The sequence below is a fragment of the Grampus griseus genome (assembly GCF_964374135.1).
Source record: "Grampus griseus genome assembly, chromosome: 3".
Classification (NCBI taxonomy): Eukaryota; Metazoa; Chordata; class Mammalia; order Artiodactyla; family Delphinidae; genus Grampus; species Grampus griseus.
In genome coordinates, this window is record NC_139019.1 from 104,760,146 (window position 1) to 104,786,767 (window position 26,622).

The window sequence follows — 26,622 nt, forward strand, 5'->3', positions numbered from 1 at the left end:
TAGCCACCGTAAATGGCTAAATCTCCACCTCCTGCAAATGCCTGTCCCACAAAAAAAGTGTCAAAAATCAGGACTAATTTTCAGGATGATTTTCAGATTAACCAGGTAATCATTCAGCTTCCACTTCTTTAAGATCCTAACTCAGATTTGCCTGGGTAGCTCTAGACCAAAATGGCCAGGGTCGTCTGGATCTCTATGAAGCGGGTGTCCCATATTAGCTGCTGCTAAATAGGAGTCCTGGCTCACCATCAGAGCTCAGGACTTGAACTTGAATAGAGAGTGAAGCCTGTAGCGGGTTACCTTTATGGGTACTTCTTTCAAATTTGGAAAACAAACTTTAGATTTGCAGCCTCTTTCAAAGTGGTTTGCTCCTCAATCCATTTGATGCTTCTGCCTAGTAGAGCTATGAGTCAAAACACCAGCTAAGGCTCTGGGGCAGCTTTAGCACACTTGGGGAACATAGCATTTGCAATTCCATCTCAGTTTTTCGAACGAGATTTGAAAGAAAGATCAAATATTTGTGAACTCAAGAAAGAAAATATCATAGTAGGCCAAAATTCCACGTTTTATTTCATGAGGAACACTTAAACCCCAATTGGCTTCTAACAGGCCTGCTTGCCTTTCTTCAGCCAGCAGCCAAGCTAAAATAACAGTCTGTTGTAAGTTCAAGCGAAACACAATGAGGTCTGTGCTTTTTCATGCCTACTTAACAGCCTGTACCATGCAGAAGACTTTCAGATAGAGAAAAACAGAAACAGTCAAAAGTGGAGTTATTTCAGCAGAAATGACTGGCCACCAGTTAGCAACGTTCACTTTATGGTTTGGGGCTGCTTCTGTGTTAAGGTTTGGGCCATGGTAACTTTTCTCCTAATCAATTTAGGAGCAAAAACTTTAATACAAAACAGGGCCTTGTCAGCCTCCTTGGTGCGGGCGGAGTTCGTGTTCTGGAATCGTCAGAGTGGGAGTGGGCTTGTTCCTACTGTGTTTTCACTTGGTCTGAGGCCAGCAGTCTCCAGTTCACTCCTAATTATAACTCATTCTTCTTGCCTCTCAATGCAAGGAGCATTTCTTTGAGTTGTGAAGTATTCTGACTTACAAGAAAGAGCCCCCTGTGGCATTTCGAATACAGATTTACAAAAGAAACTTCCATTTATTTCAAATAAAACCTGGTTTTATTTTTATTTTTTGCAACTTTGGATTTTCTTTGTTTCCTTTAGGCATTTGTTCACTCATAACTGACTCTAAAGTTTCTCTATTTCCAGATTGAGAGTTAAACACCTGCATATGGGTTCATAATAATCAATAGCTTAGACAACAGCTATGAGTAACTTCATTTGTGATATTCTGCCTGTGTCTCCCCAGTGGCAGATTAAATGTTTAAAGAGGAATTTCGTGGCACAGATTAGTATATCTTTCTGTCTTGCACACTGTATTTTCAAAATATTTTAAGACTGTGTTTATTTGTTTGCTCCAGGGGAAGATTTTCTTTACGTAACACAATTTAACCACCTTTTGCTTCACCTTATCTTTTTACACTTTGTCCATTTCTCCATAAAAACAAAGAATGGGGAAGGGAGGAAGTTGCCGGCGGCTAAAGGATATAGTATTTTTTATAAATTTTGCCTTCAATAGACAGAGCCCTTGGGCTTCTCCTCTGCTCTCTCCTCCTAAAGAAGAAAAATCAGTATAACAAAGATGTTCTATTTCTTCTCCTTTATGACGCTACAGAAAACAGTTCTGGGATTATTTTAATGTTATGACGGCATGATATATGATCCAATATATGATGATGTATTGATGTGTATAAGTGGATTTTAAGCCTTGCATCATCCCCACTCACTGCTGCCCGTGATACCTCAGAGTCGATACGGTGACCTTGGTCCTGGTCTCTGACTTATCATCCCAGGCGCCCGCCCCAACGGCTTCTCACTCAGCCTTGCCCGTGTGCCTTGTTTCAGGTGTCCACTGTGACAGCGTGTGCACTGAGGGACGCTGGGGCCCCAACTGCTCCTTGCCCTGCTACTGTAAAAACGGGGCTTCGTGCTCCCCCGATGACGGCATCTGTGAGTGTGCACCAGGGTTCCGAGGCACCACTTGTCAGAGAAGTAAGTGTCTTGTTAGACGGCGGTTTCCATCTTCCCTTCTCAGATCTCTGTGTACAGAATCCTGATCTCTGTCCCACCCCTCAATTCATAGAAGTGTTCTGTTGCAGTCGAGGGCAGGGGAGAGTGGCGTAGGTCACCCTGTCCTTTGCAGAGCTGGCCTCACTCGATAGCCCTTCCCCAAAGGCTTCATTCTTTCCAACCTTCAGGACTAACCTAACAGATGGGGCTTTAGCCATTTCTTCTCAGGAATGATTTCATTGCCTCGTTGGCATCATCATCAGTTTCTTGATCCCGCCTTAAATCTTGCAAATGGTGTTCCAGAAATCCATTGACCTGTAACTATTTTATTCAACCATTTTGGCATTGGCCTTACCTCAATTACCAGAAGTCAACATCAGCCAAACTTTGCGGCAAGTCATACGTCCTTCTAGTAGTCTGAAAGCCAGTGCTCGGGGGGAAAATAGGATTGCAGAGCTTAAAATGGGAGCTGATGACATTGGTCAACAGAATTTTTGAGTTAGGGAGTGATCCATAAGATTTCCCTCAATCTTTTAGTAAATGTAATCAAGAAAGGAATATATGACTAATTGTAAGATACATTATTCTATTTTTTTGATTATGATTTTTTTTGCATTAAGGGTTCTATGCTATCATTCTATACTTAAATCCAAATAATGTCTTGGGAAGCGCCTAATTATAAAGCATTTTGCTTTTTCACTTTTCAGTCACAGTCGTTAACCTGGACCATTTTGAGGAGGAACAATCTTTTAATTCTGACTGTAGATCTATTTATTGCCAGAAATGACTCTTAAAGAATAAAGGATTAACGCGTGGCTTGAAAGTATTTATTTGGGCCTTGTTAGTGTTTAGAATTTTATTTATTTAATTTATTTGCTCAACAAAAATTCCTCAAGCCCCTGCTCTATGCCAAGCTTCGAGCTAATTGGGGCCATAAATGGGAAAATAAAGAGAACTAAGACATTTTGCCTGCCCTGAAGCAATTCAGAGTTTACTGGCTTCTTTTCATTATTAAAGAGTGCCCTCATTCCTTTTGTTGTTGTTTTATACTTGGAAAATTCTCAGTATCACTAAAAAGAATTTTTTTTTTTTTTACCTCAAACTTGAACTAGATCCTTATGTGGAATAAGAGAGAAACACATCTCCGGGAAGATAACTATTTCCTTTCTGTTTTCAGTCTGCTCCCCTGGTTTTTATGGGCATCGCTGCAGCCAGACGTGTCCACAGTGTGTGCACAGCAGTGGGCCCTGCCACCACATCACAGGCCTGTGTGACTGCTTGCCTGGCTTCACAGGCGCCCTCTGCAATGAAGGTAGGGTGCGCAGGCTTTGGGAGAAATACGTGGTGGTGAGCACGCCCCATGCAGCCTGTCCTCAGGCTTCCCAAAGGACACGTGCGTCTTCAGCTAGCAGCTAGCGGTGCCTTCTGGTATGCTGTGGCTGCAGCTTCTGTAAATATGACTTTGAGCTTTGGAAAAGCTGGCTTGCCAATCCAGCACAATCTCTTTATTCTCTGAGCTGTGCTACTTTTCAGTTTTAATTGGAAACAGCCTTCCATGAAAAATCAATATGAGGAAGGATTTTGACTCCCTGAGTAAGGAGCCAGGAAGATTTCTAGAAATGTGGTGATGTCTCCTGATTTATGTTGCCTTAATGAGGGTCTTTGGCTTCAGATGTTTGTAAAAATGAGCTCATTCAGGATGAGGGATGCTCTTGAGTAGAGGCAGCTACCAAATGGATGGCTGGGTTGATGACCTTTAAAGTCATTTCCTATCCTGAGTCTAGGGTTCTGTGAGATGAGATGTAATTGTGAGTTTCTGACCTATGATTTATTCACAGTGTGTCCCAGTGGCAGATTTGGGAAAAACTGTGCAGGAATTTGCACCTGTACCAACAATGGAACCTGTAACCCCATTGACAGATCTTGTCAGTGTTACCCAGGTTGGATCGGCAGTGACTGCTCTCAACGTAAGTCTTGTTTGGGAACAACTGATAAACCATTTATTTACATTTGTTTTCAAATTCTTTAGGATTGAAGTATGAGTACTTAAATAATCAAGAAAGACTATATGAATAATTATAAGATATGTTATTTTAATTTTTAAGTGGCTTTTTTCCCCTCAGTAAGAGTTCTATGCAGTGGTCCCGAATTTAAATCCAACTCATGTCTTGGAAAGAACCTAAATAGGTAGCACTTTGCTTATTCACTAAAATGATTCTTCATTTGTAAAATGAGGGTCTTGTACTCAGAAAATCCATTCAGAAGTTCATTCCAGACTTCAAGTGTCAGCTATGATTTTTCCCTTGCTCTTGGGCAAAAATGGTACACACAATTATGGGAGAAAATTTTTTCATTTTTTAATTACTTCATATTTATTTATTATCTTCTTGGGGCCATATTCCCTACTGGGTAACCATATAGAAACTGTGTTTCTTCTTTTAAGTAGTTCTTGAAGTGTTAGTATGAATAAAAAGTACTTCTTTGGTATATCAAATCATTTTACCCCATAATTTTAAATGTTATTTCACAGATACTTTATCTGAGGTTCTGATTGCTCTTCAGTAGGCGATGACCCCTAATGATTTAATCTGACTATTTTCTGCTTTGTCCAGTTAAGAGTTTTTACAGTAAACCAAGTCTTACAAACAAATGGGAACCTTCACATTTAAAACAAGCCTCTAGGGACAGCTCTAGAGCAGAGTGACACGTGCAGGTTTAGACATCACAGAGGTGGATTATATGACCTTGGGTTCCTTAACTTCTCTCGAGTCACACCATCTTGTGCATATGGTCTCTGCTCAAATGTCCTCTCCTCAGAGAGGCCTTCCATAAAGGAGTAGCCCCCATCATTCTTGTCCCCCTTTCCCTATTTTATTTTTTCTTATAGTCCTTACTGCCCTTATTTTTTTGGCTGGCTGGGTGATTGGTTGGTTTGCCTGCCTCCCCTACTAAACTACAAGCTTTCAGAGGGTGGTCTGGACCTTGTCTTGTTCTCTGCTATCTCCCCTGAGCCTAGAACAGTGCTGGGCATATATAGGTCTCAATGTGCATTTGTTAAATAACTAAATCTGTAAATTTGGAATGATGTTTACTCTGCCCACCTCGCCCTGCAGTCTGTGTATGAATACCATGGCCGTCATGATGGCTGCTGTCGCCATCAGCATTACCATCGGAATTGAGACTGATGTGGAGCATGGTCATTCTCAGTCCCTATGCTCACTGCTGACCTGTCACACGCGAGGAGCTGTGTAAGGCGGGTGGGATCCTCTCTTCGGGGTACTGGCCTCAGGACTCTCACAGAGCTCTCCATGCATGCTGTGCTTTCAGCTTGCCCACCTGTGCATTGGGGTCCCGACTGCATCCACACGTGCAACTGCCACAACGGGGCCTTCTGCAGCGCCTACGATGGGGAATGCAAATGTACTCCGGGCTGGACGGGGCTCTACTGCACTCAGAGTAAGTGGCATGCCTTCGGAGGCTCTCCAAGGGGGGGCCCACCCCAGGGGACACGGCCCTGCCCTGCGCATGCATGAGCTGAGCTCCCCAGGGTTCCTGGCTTTGGAGGGTTTCGGCACCCAGTGACCCTGAAACATCTAAATTCCTCTAGGCAGTTAAGAGATACCACGTTCCAGGTTTGCTGTCCCTGTGTCGTATCAGGACACTGAGGTGGAGCGATGCTGTAAGTGACGGTGTGCAGCTTCTTTCACTTCTCTCCTTTCATCAGGCCCTATTTACATGGCTGAGATTCCCTCATTTATTCTGGCAGCACAAAGGTTAGGATAAGTGGCAGTGATTAGAAAGGAAGTGAAGACAACAAGCCTCACTGCCTGACCTAATGTGTGCTCCTGGAGAAGACCAATTCTGTGGGTCTTGAATTTTAGCGAGCTCCGGAATCACCCGGCTGGCTGGATAAACACAACTGCTGGCCCCGCTCCCAGAGTGTCTGATTCATTAGGTCTGGGGTGGGACCTGAGGATTCACATTGCTAACAGCCTTCCAAGGGGTGATGTCAGTCTGGCATCATGCTTTAAGAACCACTAGTTCTTTTTTTCCATTTTATGTCACACAATGTCTTCACTGTCTCTTCTTCTATGAGGTTTTTAGCGTCATAGGGTATAATGTACAAAGTACTCCACAGCTCAGTACTGTTGGGATAAGAAGACTGATCTCTGCCCTCTTGTCTTCAGTGGAATAAAGGAGGCAAGACAGGAAAGCATGTATTATGGTGATCAGTAATAATAATATATAATTTTAAATCACGGAAATGAGCTGAGGAAGAAAGATGGGTCAGAAATCAGTCAACTCTTATTTAATACTAATTAGAGAACATAATTAGAGAACAGACTGAACAAGTCTTTTGGAAGTTTCTAGAAGGGGGTGTAGACCTTGAGCCGTGATTTGAAAGGAAAAATTGACGAGGAGGGTGGTTGTCTCAAGCATATTCTGCCAAGATTGTATATATAGAAAGTTTTTCAGCTCTTCAGAGAAAAGAAAAAGGAAAAGTTATTGTGCATAATTCTAAAATTAGGACCTGCTTCAATCAGGAGACCTTTTGAAGTAAAAGTAGCACAGCACAGTGGGAAGAACATGGGGTCTGGAGCCAGACCTCCCCGTGTTTGTATTGTAGCCCTGCCATCCTGCCATTTGCTGGCTGTGTGACTTGGGCTCAGTTTCCATCCATAGGGTGAGAATATCTATCCCTGTGTTTCTGGGTTATTGAAAAGATTCAATGAGAGGATGCAGGAAAAGAATCTGGCACAGAGTAGGTGCTGGATAATTATGTGGAAATGATGTCATTGCATGCTGGCATCCATGCTCTGCCTCTGTTTCTTGAAAGTTGAGCTTTCGTTAAAACTTCTGTAAGAAAAAGGGAAGATTAAAAAGCACATGTGATGCTTGGAAACAGTCGTTGAGCAGCCCGCATTGAAGTTTTCTTGATGGCAGAGAGCCCTGAAACACTCTTGCAGGGCAGCTGCTGGCCCAGGAAAGCCTATAGGGCTTGTGCATGTTCTCAGCCCAAAGGCCCCAGTAGGCTAGGTCTTGAAAATTGTGCAGCAGTAAGAAGGCTTATTGCTTTTTTTAGCAATGCACATATGAATTGCAGGTTTTATTAAGATCAGAATTCTACCACACATCTTTGCTGAAGAAGATACTATTACATAAGAGAGTAACAGAGGAGGACAGGGCTAGTAGCAGATTTGGAGACATTATGTACTATAAGTAAAAGCATGTAGGTAATTTTAACAAAGTACTCATTTCAGTCCATGGAATTTGAGTCCAGGATTCTAGTAGTTGACTGAAAAACATGAAAGGAAATGTCCCCGGACTTCCATGGGGTTGATGGAATGATTTGTTAGAAGACACCAGCTTGCCTCCAGGGATACCAGCGATGGTTAAACCGCCCCAGGCATGGAACTGCTCTTCTCCCTGCTCTTGAAGTACAAGTTCCTCCCAAGAGCTCCATCTTGGGACTTCAAAGAAGCCGTTGTGAGAAGCTGCGATGTGCTTTATTCTCTTTATTCTCTCTCTACGGGCTCAGCGTCCTTCAGGTTCAAACAAACATGTTGGAGGCGGAGCTGGGTTTCTCCTCAGCGGGCTCTTGACTCTGCTGTCCTTCCTTCTCGCACAGGATGTCCCCTGGGCTTCTATGGAAAGGACTGTGCATTGATATGCCAGTGTCAAAACGGAGCTGACTGCGACCACATCTCCGGACAGTGTACTTGCCGCACGGGCTTCATGGGGAAGCACTGTGAGCAGAGTGAGTGTGAGAGCGAGGCATCTCTAGGCGCTGTTATTTCCCCTAGAACTCCTGACGATGCGAAGGCAGGACCCACAGCTTTGAGGTTGTTCCGCCTGATGGCTGGTCCCTTAACAGCGCGGTTGACTTCCTTCCCCTCCCAGAGACCCCGCTACCTTGGGATTCTTGCTGGCTGTCCTTGTCCTCAAAATTCTTCTGAGGACCTGATCAGCGCTCTGGGTGGAGGGGGTGTGGCTACAAGGATGAAGACAGAATTCAAGTTTTCCATCTGTTCATCCTGGCTCTTTCTCCCTCCCCTTCTTATTTTTGGAATGTGGCTGCTCAGAGCTTTAAAAGAGGCAGTCAGGCGTTCCTCACGGCAGAGGCAGTGCCAGGGTCTCGCAGTGGAGGGGTGTGCGTTCGGTGGGGCCAGGTTGAGTGCACCGGGGCAGAGGGGCTGGGAGCCCAGTGCCAGCCCCGCCGTGGGGGAGGGGTGAGTCCGTGCAAACACGGCCATGCTTTTGACAACCTTCTCTTGATAGTACTTTTATACCGTTTCCACTAACTACTCCTCATCTGAGTATTAACAACCTTCCAGACAATATATTGCCTTCAATTTTTTTGTTGTAAAAATCCCACTCAGGGAGCATATACTCTATTGGAATTCCCCATCCTTATGGTTCCATTTCTACCCCAGCAGCTGTGCATCTGCTCACAGGGCTGTAAGAACATTAGCCTTAGACTGAGTATTTCAAAGTAGTTTATCGTTCCCTTCCTCTGTGACTTTCATTCAATGTTCAAGATGAATAAATCAGGTCTTAGGGCCGTATGAGGCTCACTCTTTCACCATAAATGACAGGAAAGGTGCAGGATGTTTACATCCTGCTTACAGAGTGTGTGCTCTTGAGGATGCAACAAAGATTACATGGCTGTAGGAGCAATGTGGCCTGGAAAGGTTGATCAGCAGAGTAGGACTTTGGCAACAAAGCACTACTCTCCCTCCACGACCCCTCCCCAGAACCTCACAGCACCCCTGGACAGCCAGGTTTGCCTGGCTGTCTATGTGCCAAACTCTAGACTATATCTGCCTATCCTCCCATCTAGTAAATAACAAGAGTGACATCCAGGAATCAGCCTGGACAGAGATGGCCCCATTTTAGTTTTGCACTGCTAGTTCATTTAATCATGAAACAGATACTGAGTCCCACAGTTGCCTGCACACTGCTTTGTGTATATAAATATTATGTGTATGTGTATAAATGTCTAAACATATATACACATACATATATGCCTAGAAACCAGAATAGGCTCTAAACTGACTTTCACTTGAATGCCAGAATGGTTATGGGCTTATTAAATAAAAACATTTTAAGTGCTTCCGTGATGACTCTGAACATCAAATTAAAATGTCCTTATTTTTGGAGACTTTTCCTAATGCTCATGTGTAAATAGAAACCCTGTGTCTGACAGAGAGCTCTGATAGTAATAGCACATTGCCCCCTGCTGCTCGCTTTACAAAAAACATCAGTATTTTGTCATGATAATTTTTACATTTAACATGCCTAGTATATTCTTTGAAATTCATGCCCAACTCCTTTACAAGTTTCTACATCATAAAAATCTCACTATTTTAGTCTCTCAGTCTTCAACCTGCAAATCCAAATTTTGAGCCTTTCTGTGGTAAATGAAGTTCTTACCTAGAAAATTAACAAAGCTTGCCCTCTCCCTCTTCCCCTGCTCCCAGCTAATCCAAGTCAGAATGTGCTGTCAGGAGGCTCCTAAACCTACAGTTAAAATGTACATGTTCTCAAAGAAGCATCTCTAGTTTACACTTTTCAGTGTAGTCCCCTTCTATCCCATAGTTTTGCCTGGTGGAGTCATCTCAGATTGCCCTTAGTGATGATCTTCATCAGCTCCATTGGGGTTCCACAGACACTCTACAAACTTCCATCAGGGAGGTGGGTACATACAATAGAACCTGAAAGTGCCGAGAGCCGTGACGAGGACCTCAGTCTCCGGCCCTGTGCTGCCTGGCCTGTGAGTCCCAGCATGACTCGGCACACCAGCCAGCTCTAGGACACCCTAGGTGGTACAAGTCTCCTTGGACAGGGATCCCCTGGAAGGGCTGGCCTCCAGGCACACCAGATCATACAGTAAGACCCTTGCCCCAGGTTCCCAAGGCTGGAGAGCTACATTGGACTCTCATCTTCTTCTCAGAGTGCCCTGCAGGAACATATGGCTATGGCTGTCGCCAGATATGTGACTGTCTGAACAACTCCACCTGTGACCACATCACCGGGACCTGTTACTGCAGCCCAGGATGGAAGGGGGCACGATGTGATCAAGGTAAGGATGCTAGTAAAGGATACTTACTCAGATGAGGACCCTAAAGCTGAAAGAAGTTGAGTGATTTGCCCAAGTTTACATATATCTAGAATATGTTAGTGTTTTGATACCAGGTTTGTCTGATTCCAAAGCTCATGAGTTTTCCACTGTGCCTACAATTTTTTTCAGCTTTATTGAAATATAATTAACCTGTAAAAAGCAACACATATATATATATATAATTATACTGTATATATGTATACACACACATATATATATAAAACACATATGTACAACACAAAGTATACAACTTGATAAAATCTGATGTATGTATACACCCATGAAACTATCACCACAATAAAAATAATGAATACATCCATCAACCCCCCAAAGTTCCCTCCCTGCCACCACTAGGTCCCAGGCAATCACTGATCTACTTTCTGTCACTATAGATTAGTTTGCATTTCCTAGAATTTCATATACGTGGAACCATACTGTACTCTTTTTTGTCTGATTTTGTTTATTTGGCATAATTAGTTTTGAAACATGTTGCTGTGTGTATCAATACTTCAATTCTTTTTATCGCTGAGTAGTATTCTATTGCGTGGATATACTGTAATTTGTTGACCCATTCATTCACCTGTGATGGACATTTGGATTGTTTCCAGTTTTTGGCTACTGCAGGTAAAGCTGTTGTGAACAGTAGTGTGTCAAGTCTTTGGGGACATAGACTTTCATTTCTCTTGGGTAAGTTCATAGGAATAGAAGGATTGGGTCCTATGGTATGTGCATGTTTAGCCTTTCAAGAAACTTGTGCCTGTGGTTTTTAACTAGGGTGTATATCACAGTCACCCGGGACTACCTGCAATAGGCATAGTCTGTCCTACTTGGGCAGTTCTGATTCTGGGATGGATGGCTCCCTGGAGAAAGATGGTTCTGAAGCATGGCCTTCAGAGAGCTCCTAGCACATGTGGTGCTTTCTCTATGTCATAAACACATTGGCTGTAAAGGCTTCAGAAAATTCATGTAGTGATGTAAGTGAAGTCATCTTAAACAGTAAACTATGTGGGTATTCCTATTTAACTTTCTTTCGTAAAATAACTTTGACATGCTCATGATTTGTATTTGACCATCATAACAATACAATGTCATATTCCACAATAACGTTGTTACAAATACATTGTAATCACACTACACTGGCCTTGGTGCCTGCCTTTTGGGGCAGGCTGTCTTATAAGGTCTAGCGTCTAGAATCATAAAGTCATAGGGACATTTGAGCTGGAAGTACCTTCATGGAGGCCATGAAGGATGTATTCATTATTTCCTCTTTTACAGATGATGAAACTGCAGCCTAAGAGCTTAAGGGAAAGTTCAGAATGTATGGATCAATTTTTTTAGATGCCAGGTTTCTTGATTGTCAGCCCCACTTGTGCCTTCACTTGATGTAACTCAAGGAAGAACTATGTAAAATGAAATTTTGAATTTTAATGAATAAGGTTTTAGGGTGATGTTACCAGGTATTATTGGGACAGACCTTTCTGTCATAGAAAATACCTCATAGAACATATCTTCTGTGGTAAAAGGCTCATTGAAATTAGGACAAGACAGATCCTGATCTTGGGCTAGATTTCTTTTTTTTTTTTTTTTTTTTTTTTTTTTTCGGTACGCAGGCCTCTCACTGTTGTGGCCTCTCCCGTTGAGGAGCACAGGCTCTGGACACGCAGGCTCAGCAGCCATGGCTCATGGGCCCAGCCACTCCGCGGCATGTGGGATCTTCCCAGACTGGGGCACGAACCCGTGTCCCCTGCATCGGCAGGCAGACTCTCAACCACTGCACCACCTGGGAAGCCCTGGGCTAGATTTCTAATGGACTTATTCTTGACTGGAAGGAAAATTACTTTCCTCTTAGAAATGCTAAGGATAGGCATAAAGTTAGGCACTTGAGTTAGCCATTCATAAGCTTAATGCTGGATAATAAATAAAGAACAATAAAAATTAGATAAATTATTACCCCCAAGTAACTGCTGATCTAAGCGTTTGGTTGGAAATCTGTGAGAAGCTCTCAAACCCTACTGTTAAGTCTTTGGGTTCAGGAAATCCTGTCTCTTTTCTGAGGCTTAGAGAAACCCTCTTCTGGGCTGATCTAAGCATTTAGTTGGAAATCTGTGAGAAGCTCTCAAACCCTACTGTTAAGTCTTTGGGTTCAGGAAATCCTGTCTCTTTTTTGAGGCTTAGATATGCCCTCTTCTGGGCACAGACAAGCCAACAACATCTGAACATGAGGAATGTTTGTTTTTCCTTCCTTCTCTGTTTCCAAAAGTTTCTAAATTGACATTTCATGAACTGAAAATATCCAGGCATTAGCACAGTGGGAGATTTTTGTAAATAGAGACCAAATATGTACCTGGCACATTGTCATCCTTACTCACATCTCTTTTTCTCCTTTTCTAGCTGGTGTTATAATAGTTGGAAATCTGAACAGCTTAAGCAGAACCAGTACAGCTCTTCCCACTGATTCCTACCAGATCGGGGCCATTGCGGGCATCATCATTCTTGTCCTAGTTGTTCTGTTCCTCCTGGCGTTGTTCATTATTTATAGACACAAGCAGAAGGGGAAGGAATCGAGCATGCCAGCAGTCACCTACACCCCCGCTATGAGGGTCATGAATGCAGACTATGCCATTTCAGGTGAGACTGGACTCACTAGAGGCATTTTATTCCTTGAAAAATGAGGCTTCATCCTGGTTCTTTTGAAACTGAGCATTTTTGGCTCTGCTGCCTGTTGTTATTGTCAATCAGCCTTGAGAAAATTTTACGTTTGGAGAAGATGCATTGTTAGAAATGCGTTTTATGTGACAACAGTGGTAAAATCATCACTGTTGTCTTCTGTGAGGGATTTAAAATTGGATTCATTATATGGTTGCTTTAAGTGTTGGGAATTTCAACCTGGAAGGAGCTTTGGTGGGCACCCAGTCCCAAGCTGTTGTCATATGTGGGCGACAGGGTGGGGAGAGGAGGAGGTGGCCATAATTTTATCGAGGTCATGGAGCAGATCAGGGATGAGGACCCGGGCCTCTGTCTCTGGCCTTGCATTTTTCCAAGGTGCCTTCCAGCCTGTCCTGGGGCACATGGGAATCATTAGCTGCACAGCAACCAAGTTATATAAGAAACAGTTTGGAGGGATAAGCAAGAACCAAGGCTGTTCTTTAAGAAAACTCTTTTGAATCTTCCTTTCTGTCACGAGACCCCATAAAAAGTAAATTTTTAAGTGACACGCTCAATCCTGAGAAGAAGTAACCACATAAGTGAAGAATTTGGAAACTTAAGGTACTTATTAATTTGGGGGCAATCACTGAAGGATTTCAGGTGGGTTACATGTTTATAAATAAAGTGATTCTGGGGGAATTCATAAAGTAGCTGATTTACTTAGTAGTGCACTTCTAGTGCGGAATATTGTGTCAAGAATTCGAGTGTTTAAAAAGAGGAAAGTTACAGCAGAAGTAGCTTCAAAGTGATGCCTTTCCAGCTTCTACAAGCTCCGAAGCAAAGAGCAGTTGTTGGTGGATACTTTCACACTTTTCCAGGAGGCAGGTAGGAAGGCAGATGCCTGCTGCCTCTAGAGGCTTTGCTGCGTATGCAGGGCAGGAGGGGATTCTGTCCCGCCTGTGATATGGAAGCAGTCCAAACATTTGTTCTTGTTATTTTGCTTCCCTCTTTCCCACGGGCATGTAGGGAGCCTGCCATCTTAACCATTTCCTTCTCTTCTGGCAGAAACCCTTCCTCACAGCAATGGTGGAAATGCTAACAGCCATTACTTCACCAATCCCAGTTACCACACACTCACCCAGTGTGCCACATCCCCTCATGTCAACAACAGGGACAGGATGACCATCGCAAAGGTGAGAGGAAATGGTCTAAGCCAGTGAGGGTGGACAGGGGAGAGAGGAACGAACAAGCGTGTGTGAGGGCTACTGTTTGCCAGCTGCCGTTCTACGTACATACGTCTATTATCTCATTTATTCCTCTAAACAATCCCATGGGTGTGTATTAGGATCTCAGGTTTACTGACAAAAACCCCTAAGTAATGGGGAATTTAAGTCACTTCCAAACATCGCTTGTGAGTGAGGCTGCCACGAGGTGAGTCATCTCGCTGTCTCTACAACTTGCACTGTTTTCGTTGCACTTCTTTGGAAAAATGTTTCTAACATTGCATGAGGTTCTAAAGTAATGTCTCAGACCAAACCTATAGCGGACTCAGGCCTGGGTAAAATTGCCAAGTTTGACTTTTGTGACCACCTGTCTTCTAGTGCCCTTTCCTGGCCACCCTTACTTGAGTAATGACAACAACAATAATATGCATTTATTTGACTTGAACCACATGAAATTGAATTTTTGTGGGTCAAAAATTATCAAATAGAAACAACCTAATACTATGTGACAAGCAATTCTAATCATTTTACAAATTTCTATTTGTAAAACGATTAGAATGATTTAATCTTCACACCAATCCTATGAATCAAGAGTCATTATCCCATTTTACAGATGCCAATAGAGGTTGGAGGCCCCAGAGTGGCTCCTCTGGTACCACCCAGTTCACCCCCAGGTCTCTTCCACAGTGCTCTGAAATCCCAAACATTTCTCTCTTCCAAACTGCACCTGAATTATATTTCCAGTCTCCGTTGTCTAATTCCAGCTCTCTGTTAGAGGAAAACCAAGCTAATTAAATTAACTCAGTTGCAATTAAATTAATGCAGCTGGATTTTAATTCTAGTGCCTCATAGTTAAATAGCACTTCATATTCTCCAGAGATTTTGATATTTATCATACCATTTGTTCTTATTCCCATTCAGGGAGGGAGCAAAGTAGATCATCTTATCCTCATGCTTATGGCTAAGAAAACTGCTAAGAGTGACTCGTATAAGATCATACAGTGTTTGATGGGAAAGCTCAGACCAAGAATTTGGTTTTTTCAGTTCAAAGTTCCATGTATGTAAACCCAAGTAAGGTCTAACTGGCACAGAGCGACAGCAGGAAATGGAGGAGTTGCGGCAGTGGAGGGAATGGTTGGGGCCGAGGGACACATCCTCCTGCTGCCTCTAAGTCCTGCCAGGTCGGAAGCGGTCACCTTGGCCTCCTGGTGCATCCTCATGTAAGGACCGGTCCTTGATACATGCCATGGACTTACTTTCCCCAGATGGGTAACACTTCACTGTGCCATATTGTATTTTCTCTTTAAATCTTTTGTTGTTTATATTTTTAACAGTCAAAAAACAATCAGCTGTTTGTGAACCTGAAAAATGTGAATCCTGGGAAGAGGGGCCCTGTGGTGGACTACACAGGCACGCTGCCTGCGGACTGGAAACACGGCGGCTACCTCAACGAGCTTGGCAAGTCCCCCCACTTCCCCACCTTCACAAGCATCTTTGTCTTTTAGTCACCGCAAACAGTCACAGATTCATGGCAGTGCCAAAGCGATCTATTGGAAACATGCATGGAAAAACAAAGTCATAGGATTATACCTAATCCCTGTATGGGGCTTTTACTGTCCTAAGGGCTTTATTTATTCAACATTTATTGAGTTCTTACTATGAGCCAGGAATTGATAAAAAGAGACAAGGATCTCTGCCTGCTCGTAGCTTACATCCCACCTCTCCACGTATTAACTCACCTAATTCTCACAAGTACTGTTATAGGTACCATTATTATCATCATCATCTCCCTGTTACACTTGCGAAACTCAGTCATAAAGAGGTCAAGTAACTTGTCTAAGTTCTCAAAGCCTATTAAATGGTGGAGCTGGGATTTGAACCTATTCAGCGTGGTTCCAGGGTGTGTGCTTCTCTTTGCTCTCTGTTAATCTGAGGCACCCTCACTAGAGGCCCTTCCTCTTTTAGGTGAGGAAATAGAGATATCAATTAGATATCTAATAGTAAGTCAGTGGTTCTGAAAATAGTAAGTCAGTGGTTCTCAAACGTCTGGGAATCGGGACCCTTTCATACACCCTTAAAAGTAATCGAGGAGCCCAAAGAACCCCTACTGACATGGGTTATATCTGCTGATATTTACCATATTACAAATAAAATCTGAGAACATCTTAAAGAGCTAGTTATTAATTTATAATAACATCTCATTTCATGATAACATAAAATGCATTTTTATGAAAAATAACTACATTTTCCAAAATGAAACAAAAAAAATTAGTGAGAAGAGTGGCACTGTTTAACACTTTCATACATCTCTTTACCATCTGGCTTAATAGAGGACAGCTAGGTTTTCATATCTGCTTCTGTGTTTGATCAGTAGTGATCTTACACTTGGTGTGGCTCCTGGAAAACTCCAACATACACCTGAGAGAGAATGAGAGTGGAAAGGACAAATAGTGTTATATTATGATGAGAACACAGCATTTAATCTCGGGGCCCTCCTGCAAAGGGGCTGGGGATTCCTGGACCACACTTAAGGCACTGCTCTGATACCCCATCGAGCATGTGGTGCAGCCCCTTATTTTCAGGGAGGAGAGGAATGATATAGTAAGTAGCATGTGTGCAGTGTCTTAGGGGCAGCAAACCCTTTCATATGTATTTATTTGGTGGTAAGGTTGCCAGGAAGTCCCATTAAATTGGAATTTCAGATAAGAAACAAATAATTTTTGTATAAATATATCCCAAATATTGCACAAGGCAAACTTATATGAAAAATTATTTGTTGTTTCTCTAAAATTCAAATTTAACTGGACCTCCTGTGTTTTTATTTACTAAATCTGGCACCCCCTACTGTGTGGGCCCTTCCACAAATCTTGTTTTATAGAGGAATAAGCAAAGAGGTTAACTCTCTTGTCCAAGATTTCATAGAAGGAAGGGGGTAAAATTGGGTCTCACAGTTGGTCTTCTGCCTCCCCTCACTTCGATCCTTCTGTGAATACTGTAGATGTCAATTCACCTGAGCCACATGGAGGAACCAACCCCTGTGGGCTCTGGAATCCCGTCTTACTATGGAAATGGAAATGTTTAAGTAGCAAATGAGTACAAATTCTTAACTTTTATCTGCATTCTTCAATTGATAACCAACATTATCACTAGGATGTGTATTTCTACATACTTAGAGTAAAATTACTTATATACCAGATTCACATTATACTTACTGGTGAAATCACTTAACTTTAGGGAGGTTAATAATCTAGCTCAAAGAAGTACGTGAATTGATAATAGTAAAATACCACCCAGCACTAATGAGGGAAAAGTTCTCTCATTCTATCTCCACTTAATGGAGTTTGTCCTGATTCCAGAACACAACACACAGTCACTGTAATTGTCACATATAAATTTCCCCGCTTTCTGTCTCAGTGAGACCCAAGGGACTGATTATTAGTAACATAAAATCTTCATTGGAAATTCTGGATCTCCTTGGCTTGTTCCCATCCAAAAGTAATTCTGCATTTAATATCCCTGTAAAGTTGTTGCATAGAAAGTCTTTTCTTACAAAGAACAGAATAAGGCACATTATGGATAATGAAGTGTGTAGTAGTTTTAAATGATGGGAAAGTTGTGATGCTGTCTGAAAGAGCCCTGAACTTGACACAAAAGCTGTGAGATCAATTCCTGGTTCTGTGATATGACACTGTGCCAGTCATCCTCTCAAGATTGATTTGTGTGTTTGTAAAATAGAGATAAGGATCATGTTCTGGCTCATTGTATGAAGTAGATTAACTGGAGCATTTGAAAGTGCCTGTTCAGGGATTGGGACAGACAGGAGTTTATGAGGAAGCCCACCTGCTTCCTTGTTAAAACTGCACCCTGATCTTCCAGGGCAGAGAAGACGGAATCTGCCCTGAGTGGCTGGTTTCATAGCCCCACTCTTGTTCCCTGATTTACTATCCACCCCATGTTGCTCCTCTCTTTAACCCCTTGGGGAAGGCTAGCCATTGTACAGCTAAGATCAAGACAGACATTTAACAAGACTTTGCCACAGTTTGGAGATGGCCAAGGGAATTAGGCAAAGAATAACATAGAGTTCTTTGATTAGGCTGCTGTCAGGCCATAGGCTGCCTATCTTCACCGGGTCCCTTTAAAAAGTCCAGAATCTCTAAGACCACCCTTACTTCTGATACCAACTACAAGTTCAAGTGTCCTCAAGACCACCCACAGGATCAATAATTTGCTAGGAAGACAGAACTCACTAAGAGCTGTTATACTCAAGGTTACAGTTTATCACAGCAAAAAGGTACAGATTAAAATCAGCGAGGGAACAGACACGAGGCAGAGTCCAGGAAAGTTCAAGTGTGAAACTTCCAGTTGTTCTTTCCCAGTGGAATCATAGAAACTGCTAACTTTTCCTAGCAACAATGTGTGACAAACTATTACATATATAGAATAGAAAAACAACAAGGTCCTGCTGTATAGCACAGGGAACTATATTCAATATCTTGTAATAAACCATAATTGAATATGAAAAAGAATATATATATATATGTATATATATATATATATATATATATATATATATATATATATATATATATATATAACTGAATCACTTTGTTGTAGCTCAGGAACTGACACATTTTAAATCAACTGTACTTCAATAAAATAAACTTTTAAAAAAAGTGTTACAGTAACTGAAGCACCATTCATTTATATGGTGCTTCAGAATTTGCAATGCCTTTCCCTATGGTCTATTTCACTTCATGTTCACAACAACCCTGTAAGACTTAGAAGGTGGGTTGTGTTTTCCCCATTTTAGAGATAAGAAAATTGAGGCTCAGCGAGTTGAACATCTTGTGTAAAGTCACGTAGCTAACAAGTGATGAGATCCCAGTCCTTTGTCTCAGTTCTAGCCCTTGAATCAAGTCTACTGATTCATCTGTGCCTCAGTTTCTGCCCCATATTGACCAGCCTTTCCCAAAGTCACTGAAACGAGCAGGAGAATGCTCCGAATGCTGTATAACAGTTTTTTAAACTCTTAAGTACTGAAACATCTGGCACAAGTGATCTGGTGTCAAGGTTTGGAAAGCAGCATCCTTGGCTATTTCCTGCAGTGGGGAGACAGTGGGTACCCAAACCATCTTCTCCAAGGACCTGAGAATATTAGATGAGTTTTCTCTTTCTTTCAGTCCACACTGGATATTTTTTTCTTCCTTTGTTACAGGTGCTTTTGGACTTGACAGAAGTTATATGGGAAAATCCTTGAAAGGTATAGTATAAATTTGAGGAAGAAATACATTTATCAGAACACAATTAAAAAATTTTTTTAACTCAGAGACAGAAATAATTTGTTAAACCAGCGAAAGCGGCACTGTAGGGAAAATGTAGCCTTGTTAGGGGGTTTAATTACTCCAGCAAAGACATGAGCACGTTTGACTGCCAGCAAGAGAGTGAACATAGGTGGATCCTGTTAGAGCAGCAGTCTTGGAGAACCAAGCCTTTGATTTGCTGGGAAAACACTCATAATTCCTTTCAAAGAAATATAGTTTGTGGGGAGAGAGAAATATGAAAATGGAAATAGCAGGGAAAAGAGGAAGAGATCAGCTTGGTTACATGTTCACTGAAGCCTGCTTTTTGGAAGGAATTTGAGTAGTAACTTCAGGTGCCCAGACCTGAGGTTTTACAAAGAAGCCTCACAGCATAGTTGCCTTCCTTACCATGATAATAGTATCTTCTTATGCTCCTGGGGTCAGCAACAGATGGGGTCTTGACTGAAGGCTGTGATGAGTCAGAGACTATTAGTAAAATAGAGTGGAATTAATTTTATTTGAGTGTGATAATAAAAATGATATCAAATCCATGATGTTTACATTGGTCCTCACCTTAGAGAGGAGCCAAAATTACTTTGTGGATGGGTAATTTTATAGAAGATTCTCTCCAAAATACGTAAAAAATGGATGCCATTATTTTCATTGTTAAAAATTATAGGTAACTATGAAGAAAAATAAGTGATGTGCCCAAGTCAGTAATCGCCAAGAAAATAAATGATGTTGCCCATGAAATAGCATTTGCTTCCCCCCACCCCATCTCTCTTCACAGACCTGGGAAAGCATTCTGAATATAATTCAAGTAACTGCTCCCTAAGCAGTTCTGAAAACCCATATGCCACTATTAAAGACCCACCCGTCCTTATTCCCAAACACTCAGAGTGTGGTTATGTGGAGATGAAGTCACCGGCACGGAGAGATTCCCCATATGCAGAGATCAATAACTCAACTTCAGCCAACAAGAATGTCTATGAAATTGGTAAGTTTTCCTAACCAAAGAAAGAACCTAGTGAGTGGGAATATTCTTTTCAAACAATTTTAAAGTCCTTGAGAATACAATTGTTGCAGTCCATATACACTGTATTGAAAATAATGGTCTGTATTTTAAACGTTAACCTGTGTTTATGGTGTTCATATTAGTTGGTGTCAAATGAACTTTTCAGGGAAAATACCATTTAGAAAATTCAAAGTAAGTTTTTTTTTTTTTTTTTTTTTTTACCTCCCACCCGGTCATCCATCTTTTGTTTTGTAACCATAGTGAATATTTTAGCACGCATGTGGAATAACATATGTATCATATTAGCTAATATGTCAAGTTAGCCAAAACAAATGGTTCAAGTGGATTAAACAGATGTTTCCATTTCCTGATTGCATTCATTATATTAATTTAATGCTTTTAGCAGGATTGGAACATTTTACTTTTAAATTTGTCTATTAGATTAGTAGTACTCTCTGATGTGAATCTGATACAAATTGATAAGAATTCAGTTAGTGTTAGAGTTATTTTGATTGCCCCTTGCAAATGCCATTTGAGGAAAGTTAAAACATACCAGAGCTATCCTGGGCTAGATAGTAGAGCTTTATATTTTCATTTTTCTTTCTCCATATCTTTCTCAATGTTTATGATTTAAGCCTGAAAAAAATTCTCTACTACAGTTGACCCTTGAGCAACATGGGTTGGAACTGCACGGGTCCACTTATACAGGGATTTTTTCAATAGTAAATGCTACAGTTCTATGTGATCTGCAGTTGGTTCAATCCAAGGTTGTGAGGCCATGGATAGGAGGGCCAATTGTGAAGTTACGTGTGGATTTTCAGCTGCAGCGTGTTGGGGGGAGGGTGTGGAGCACCCCAACCTTGCATTGTTCAAGGATCAACTGTACTTGTAAATGAAGTGACTTATTTAATTCTAGTCATTTGTCATTCATTTTAGGCCATAGACATGTCATGGAAAGATACGTAATTCTTTTTAAAGTATTAAGACAACTTTTTGAAATGGAAGCCATAATGAACTACATTTATTTCTAAGAAGTCAGTAACAGTTCCCTTTTGAACTGTCCCCTAAGCCCACCACTGTGAGATGGGAACTCAACTGAGAGCCTGAGTCCTGAGTTCTAAAACTGTGCACTTGTTATGTGTTTCCATGAATCAAGTGACCCCCAGAGGACCTCGTTGTTTTACCTGTAGAGGAAGGGGTTTGGACTAGATTATCTCCAGGTTTTTGCAGACAGTGATTCATGTCCAGGGTTTCTGTATATTCCCTTGATGTCTTCATCCCAACCATATAGTCACCCTTTGTTCTGAGCATCGTTTGTGAGCGTCAGTGGGTCTACCAACCACAGAGTAGCCACCTCTATGTGATTATAAAAGGATCATTTGTTTTAAAAAATAATATTTTCTTATATATTTTTTAAAATTAATTAATTTATTTATTTATTTATTGGTTGCGTTGGGTTTTCGTTGCTGCACACAGGCTTTCTCTAGTTGCGGCGAGCAGGGGCTACTCTTCGTTGTGGTGCGCGGGCTTCTCATTGCAGTGGCTTCTTTTGTTGCGGAGCATGGGCTCTAGGCGCGCGGGCTTCAGTAATTGTGGCATGCAGGCTCAGTAGTTGTGGCTCGTGGGCTCTAGAGCACAGGCTCAGTAGTTCTGGTACATGGGCTTAGTTGCTCTGCAGCATGTGGGATCTTCCTGGACCAGGGCTTGAACCTGTGTCCCCTGCATTGGCAGGCGGATTCTTAACCACTGCGCCACCAGGGAAGTCCCTTCTTATATTTTTATAAAAGCTCCTCTGGTGTGTTTGATATTTGCAAGGAATGCCATATTCTTTTTTTTTTTTTTAATTTCCATTGCTGATCAGTTAATGTGTCCCTGGTTGTCACAGAACCTACAGTGAGTGTTGTCCAAGGAATATTCAGCAATAATGGGCATCTCACCCAGGATCCATATGACCTCCCAAAGAACAGTCACATCCCTTGCCATTATGACCTGCTGCCAGTCCGAGACAGTTCATCCTCCCCCAAGCAAGAGGATGGCGGCGGCAGCAGCAGCAACAGCAACAGTGAATGACACCAAAGGACCACTGGGTAGCCGCTGGAACCCTTTCCAGAACTACAGTTCGGTTCTTCTCCATCCTCGAGTTTGCCACCCTGTGTGAACGTTAATCTGCTCAGTAGGCAATTGTTGGACATGAACCAGAAAGCTCAAAACTGAGGGTGACTGACTGTAGGTCCTTTTTGTACAGGTGGCTCAGAAGGAGATAGCAATGTGATTTCCCATTCTTGTTAGTTTTAGAACTGCACTCATGAAGCATGACTTATTGTAAAATCTTGGCTAAAAGCATGACCGTGCAGGACTCTTTCAGTGACATGGGTTGCAGTGGACGTTGGTATTGTTGCTTGAAAAATTAAAATTTAAATGTTTTCTTTCTCATTTGCATTATAGAGCTGTACCTAGGATTGTGCGGTTTACCACAAAATATACTTCATAAAAGTGTGAATCACTCAGCGTGTAGAAGAAAAAGGGCCATCTTATTGAGTTCTTACTGTTTAACTTCTTTCAGCTGGACTCGGAATTGTAAGGATAATATGAGCCCAGCAGGAACCATTCTGCCAAGTGGCATTACTGGATAGACTCTGAATAAACTCTAGAGGTGGATAGCAAATTTAAATATGAGAACTTTAGACTTCTTTTAGAATGAGGAAATGTACCATTAGAATTACCTTAGAAATGCTAGAATAATTGCAGGAATCAATACGCAAATGTGCCAGGCAGAAGTGCTTCTCCTCTCTATTTGATCTTTGGCCCACTTTAGATACATGACATTATTCTGATTACTGTCCCCATCATACACATTCACCACTTGAGATCCGTAACATATCAATAATTATTTCATAAATATAGAAATGAAATAATTTTATTTTTGACAGATTGGATTGAATGAGTGTATAATGATTGGAAAAAGTTGTAAATTTTAGGTGTAAGATGATGCTTAAGTTTTGTAAACCATTAGTAATACAGGCTGTAATATAGAATTAGCAGAAAGTTTTGGTTAATTTTTCCCTAGAAGTGACCGAAATATTTTTGTGCATATTTGAGAAAAGGGCACTTTCCTTTTATTAATTGTTGATTTAGAGAAACTATGCTTAAGCTGGTCTTTTGCATTGCTAATATGACATGTACCCCATTTTTCATCAGTTTGTATTTCCATTTTTAAGTTGTATATTCTATGTTTTGTAGTGTTTGGATTGTTAATGAAAAAATATTATATGTTTATTGTTTCTTGTGTTATGGCTACTTTTGTTTTTGCTTGAGAAAAATGCACTGTTCTTGTTTCTTTTGGAGAGAGGAGATGAAAATATATAAATCAAATCCATTAAAATTGGTCATTACTAAAATAGTACAGTAACCACAAGTGCATGGCTTATAATGGAAATAGAGAAGCTTTTTAATATTCTGAAATGGGGTTCCTTTAGATCCTGAGTCTTAGTTAAACCAAAGGGGAAGGGAGCAGGGAGACACTGTTACTGAGAAAGTACCACAGACTGGTCTTACTAAAGACCTTCATTAGGGTGATATGATTGATCATCCAAACTGGAACACTTCTGAGAGTAAGTGAGGGCATTATGAACAAGTATCCTGCAGTGGGCTTAAATGTGGGCTGTTACAGGCAAACCAGAAGAGATGTTCATCCTGGGCATACTTATGCAATAACATTTTTCACTCCAAGATAGTTATCTCAAGAGGATGCTGATACATGATGCAAGAAAGCCAGTTTCTCTTTGACCTCCCTGAGCAAGCTGAAGGGCTGAAAGGCTGAATGAGGAAGCAACTTCATAAGAGAAAACAGTGGTCATCAATCTTTTAAAGACATGAAATGCTACTTGGTGTCCTACCTCAGTGAGTCAAGTCACAAATATGTACTGCACCCCTGTTCTGCCATTAGCATACACAAGGCATTGCACCCGCCAGCTACTGAGTTGGGATATCCAGTGCTTTCCTGTCGCACACCTGCACCTGTGATGTTCGTTTGGTCAGGTGGATGAGAGAACAAACACACTTAGAACATTCACTCCTTTGATGACTGTTTCTTTCAGGGAACTCCAAAGTTAATTCAAGGAAATGGGGACTTGCCTGGAACACACCTTAGAAACAATTGATTTATTCCAACAGTTACCTGCTGGTTGGCCCTTTGTTCTAGGCGATAGACATCTAATTGAGACACTTGTGGGTCAGTAGCCACAAAGAGTCCTTTTTGGTTAGAAAAAAAGAAGACATCTTTCCCCTTCTTTTTTAAGATTCATCTCTTCAGAGCTCCATGGTAAGTTGAGTTTCCCCATTACTCCCTGGAGATAAGTTAAAAAAAAAAAAAAGAAAAAGAAAGAAAAAACAGTTTCTTTTCTCATTCCACTATTAAAAAAAAAAAAAAGAAAGAAAGAAAGCTTCATGTCCAAAGGCAACAGCAATGTAAGTAGAAAACCTGGGCAGCAGATGCCGATCCAAAAGGGGCACTGCCATCCCTCCCTGTGCAATCTTTCTGACAGATCTCTTGCTCAGGATGGCTGCTGTCCTGAGACAACATTTGTACCTAAGGCAATTCTTACTTATTAGGGTTCACTCAGGATTTTTCAAACAACAGAACACACATAGCATGTTGGATGTCGTAAAACTACATGTTATATTTGGAGAGGTCTAGTTGAGAGATCAAAATTTTCTAGATACTTTCATATAGACTTCGGTAAAGAGAGAAATACTTTTGTCAGAATGAGAATTAAAGACAAAAAGACCTGACAGTTTTTTCCCCCTGAAATTACAACCTTTTGGACTTTTCCAGATTAAATATCAAATTTAATTTAATGGTGATGTTATTCGTCTTACATAGTGAAGCTATTCTCATGATCTTTGAACCCATATTAATTTGGAATCCTAAAAATAATCTCTTCCCTATACCCTGTAGAGGTCAAAGCAGTGAATGAGCTTGGCGACATGCAGCAAAAGCCATTCATGTAGGAATGTCAGCCAAACTATTATACTTTCCCTAGAGGTTGATATATCAGAAAATTTATAAACTATTTGTGTTTCTATATAGATACATCAAAACTGGCCCAAATGATAGTTTGTGTGCTTGCTTTAATAGATAGAATGTTATTTGTAGTTAATTATATGATAAGGAATATTTCATAACTATTTACAATGTTTGATATAGATTCCTCTCCCATGCTATAGCAGTAATGTTAACAGGGAGCTTAATGTGTTTATCATTATCTCTATGGAAAATTATTCATCGATTTCAGGAAAACCAACATAGAATTTTATAATAGGACAGTTGTAACCTGTCCCATCCAAATCCATTAGCACAATAACTATGTGCTGCGAGAAATGCAAGCAACTTTATGAAAATGTGATCATGTTGACCCCAAAGAGCCACAATAGTAGTTATCAATTATTGGGATTTTTAAACTATAAATATTGCAAGAGTTACACAAGAATATTGCAATACCAGTTAGAATTCATGTCAATGTTAGAAGTCCACTTACCACTTAAAATGAAATGAAATCATAAAAAAAGTGAGTTTTAAGGTTATGTTTTTAAAATAATGGATTTTCTATCTTTGAATAACATGTCTCAATTATTCACATTAACTATTTAAGAGGTATGCTGGTCTTAAAAACTTTATGTCATGGACGTATACCTAGATGTGTAAATGTGAATCACATGGTGTGGATGGGTGCTTGTCTAGTAACTAAAGATGTATGGCCAGCTGCCCTTTTAGGGTCCTCTTAATACTGGTGTCCTTACACTGGGTCTGTTTATTCTAGTTCAGTATTTAGTCCAGGCTTCCTTTTGTTATGGACAAATCGCAATATATATTTTTAAAAGGAAAAAAATTAAAACACATTAGGATTTTCATGATTGTAGCAAACAAAAAATGCTTTCAGTATTAAAATATCTCTTTTCCAAAGATGATTAAACTTTCAACAGTATTAGCCTACATTGTCATTTATATGACCAGCTGAGTTTATAGATTAATGCAATAAACTTTCTAATAAAAAACTTTAAAGTGGTGTTTATTTCTATGTTTGATTCTATTGTTAATAAAAGAGAAGAAAAACCTTTTCCTACTGGCAAAATTAATATTTTTTCATGTGTGGCCCCATAGCACTTTATATATACATTTAAAAAATTATTATAT

General features: G+C 40.9%; 1 protein-coding gene across 2 annotated transcripts in view; it reads left to right on the forward strand.

Moving 5' to 3' along the window:
• MEGF10 (multiple EGF like domains 10) overlaps window positions 1-23,706 on the forward strand; it is a 260,577-nt gene extending 236,871 nt beyond the window's left edge. Inside the window, exons 15-26 of one of the 2 annotated variants that reach the window (XM_082651796.1) lie at window positions 1,959-2,105; window positions 3,301-3,435; window positions 3,962-4,090; window positions 5,451-5,579; window positions 7,753-7,881; window positions 10,078-10,206; window positions 12,637-12,873; window positions 13,957-14,084; window positions 15,449-15,572; window positions 19,330-19,374; window positions 20,205-20,411; window positions 22,315-23,706. In XM_082651796.1, the coding sequence (XP_082507922.1) occupies window positions 1,959-2,105; window positions 3,301-3,435; window positions 3,962-4,090; window positions 5,451-5,579; window positions 7,753-7,881; window positions 10,078-10,206; window positions 12,637-12,873; window positions 13,957-14,084; window positions 15,449-15,572; window positions 19,330-19,374; window positions 20,205-20,411; window positions 22,315-22,499 (1,724 nt within the window). In that variant the 3' untranslated portion in view covers window positions 22,500-23,706. Of the gene's footprint in view, window positions 1-1,958; window positions 2,106-3,300; window positions 3,436-3,961; window positions 4,091-5,450; window positions 5,580-7,752; window positions 7,882-10,077; window positions 10,207-12,636; window positions 12,874-13,956; window positions 14,085-15,448; window positions 15,609-19,329; window positions 19,375-20,204; window positions 20,412-22,314 lie in introns of both variants that reach the window. The other variant, XM_082651797.1, reaches the window with a different exon arrangement.
• Window positions 23,707-26,622: the final 2,916 nt, after the last annotated feature.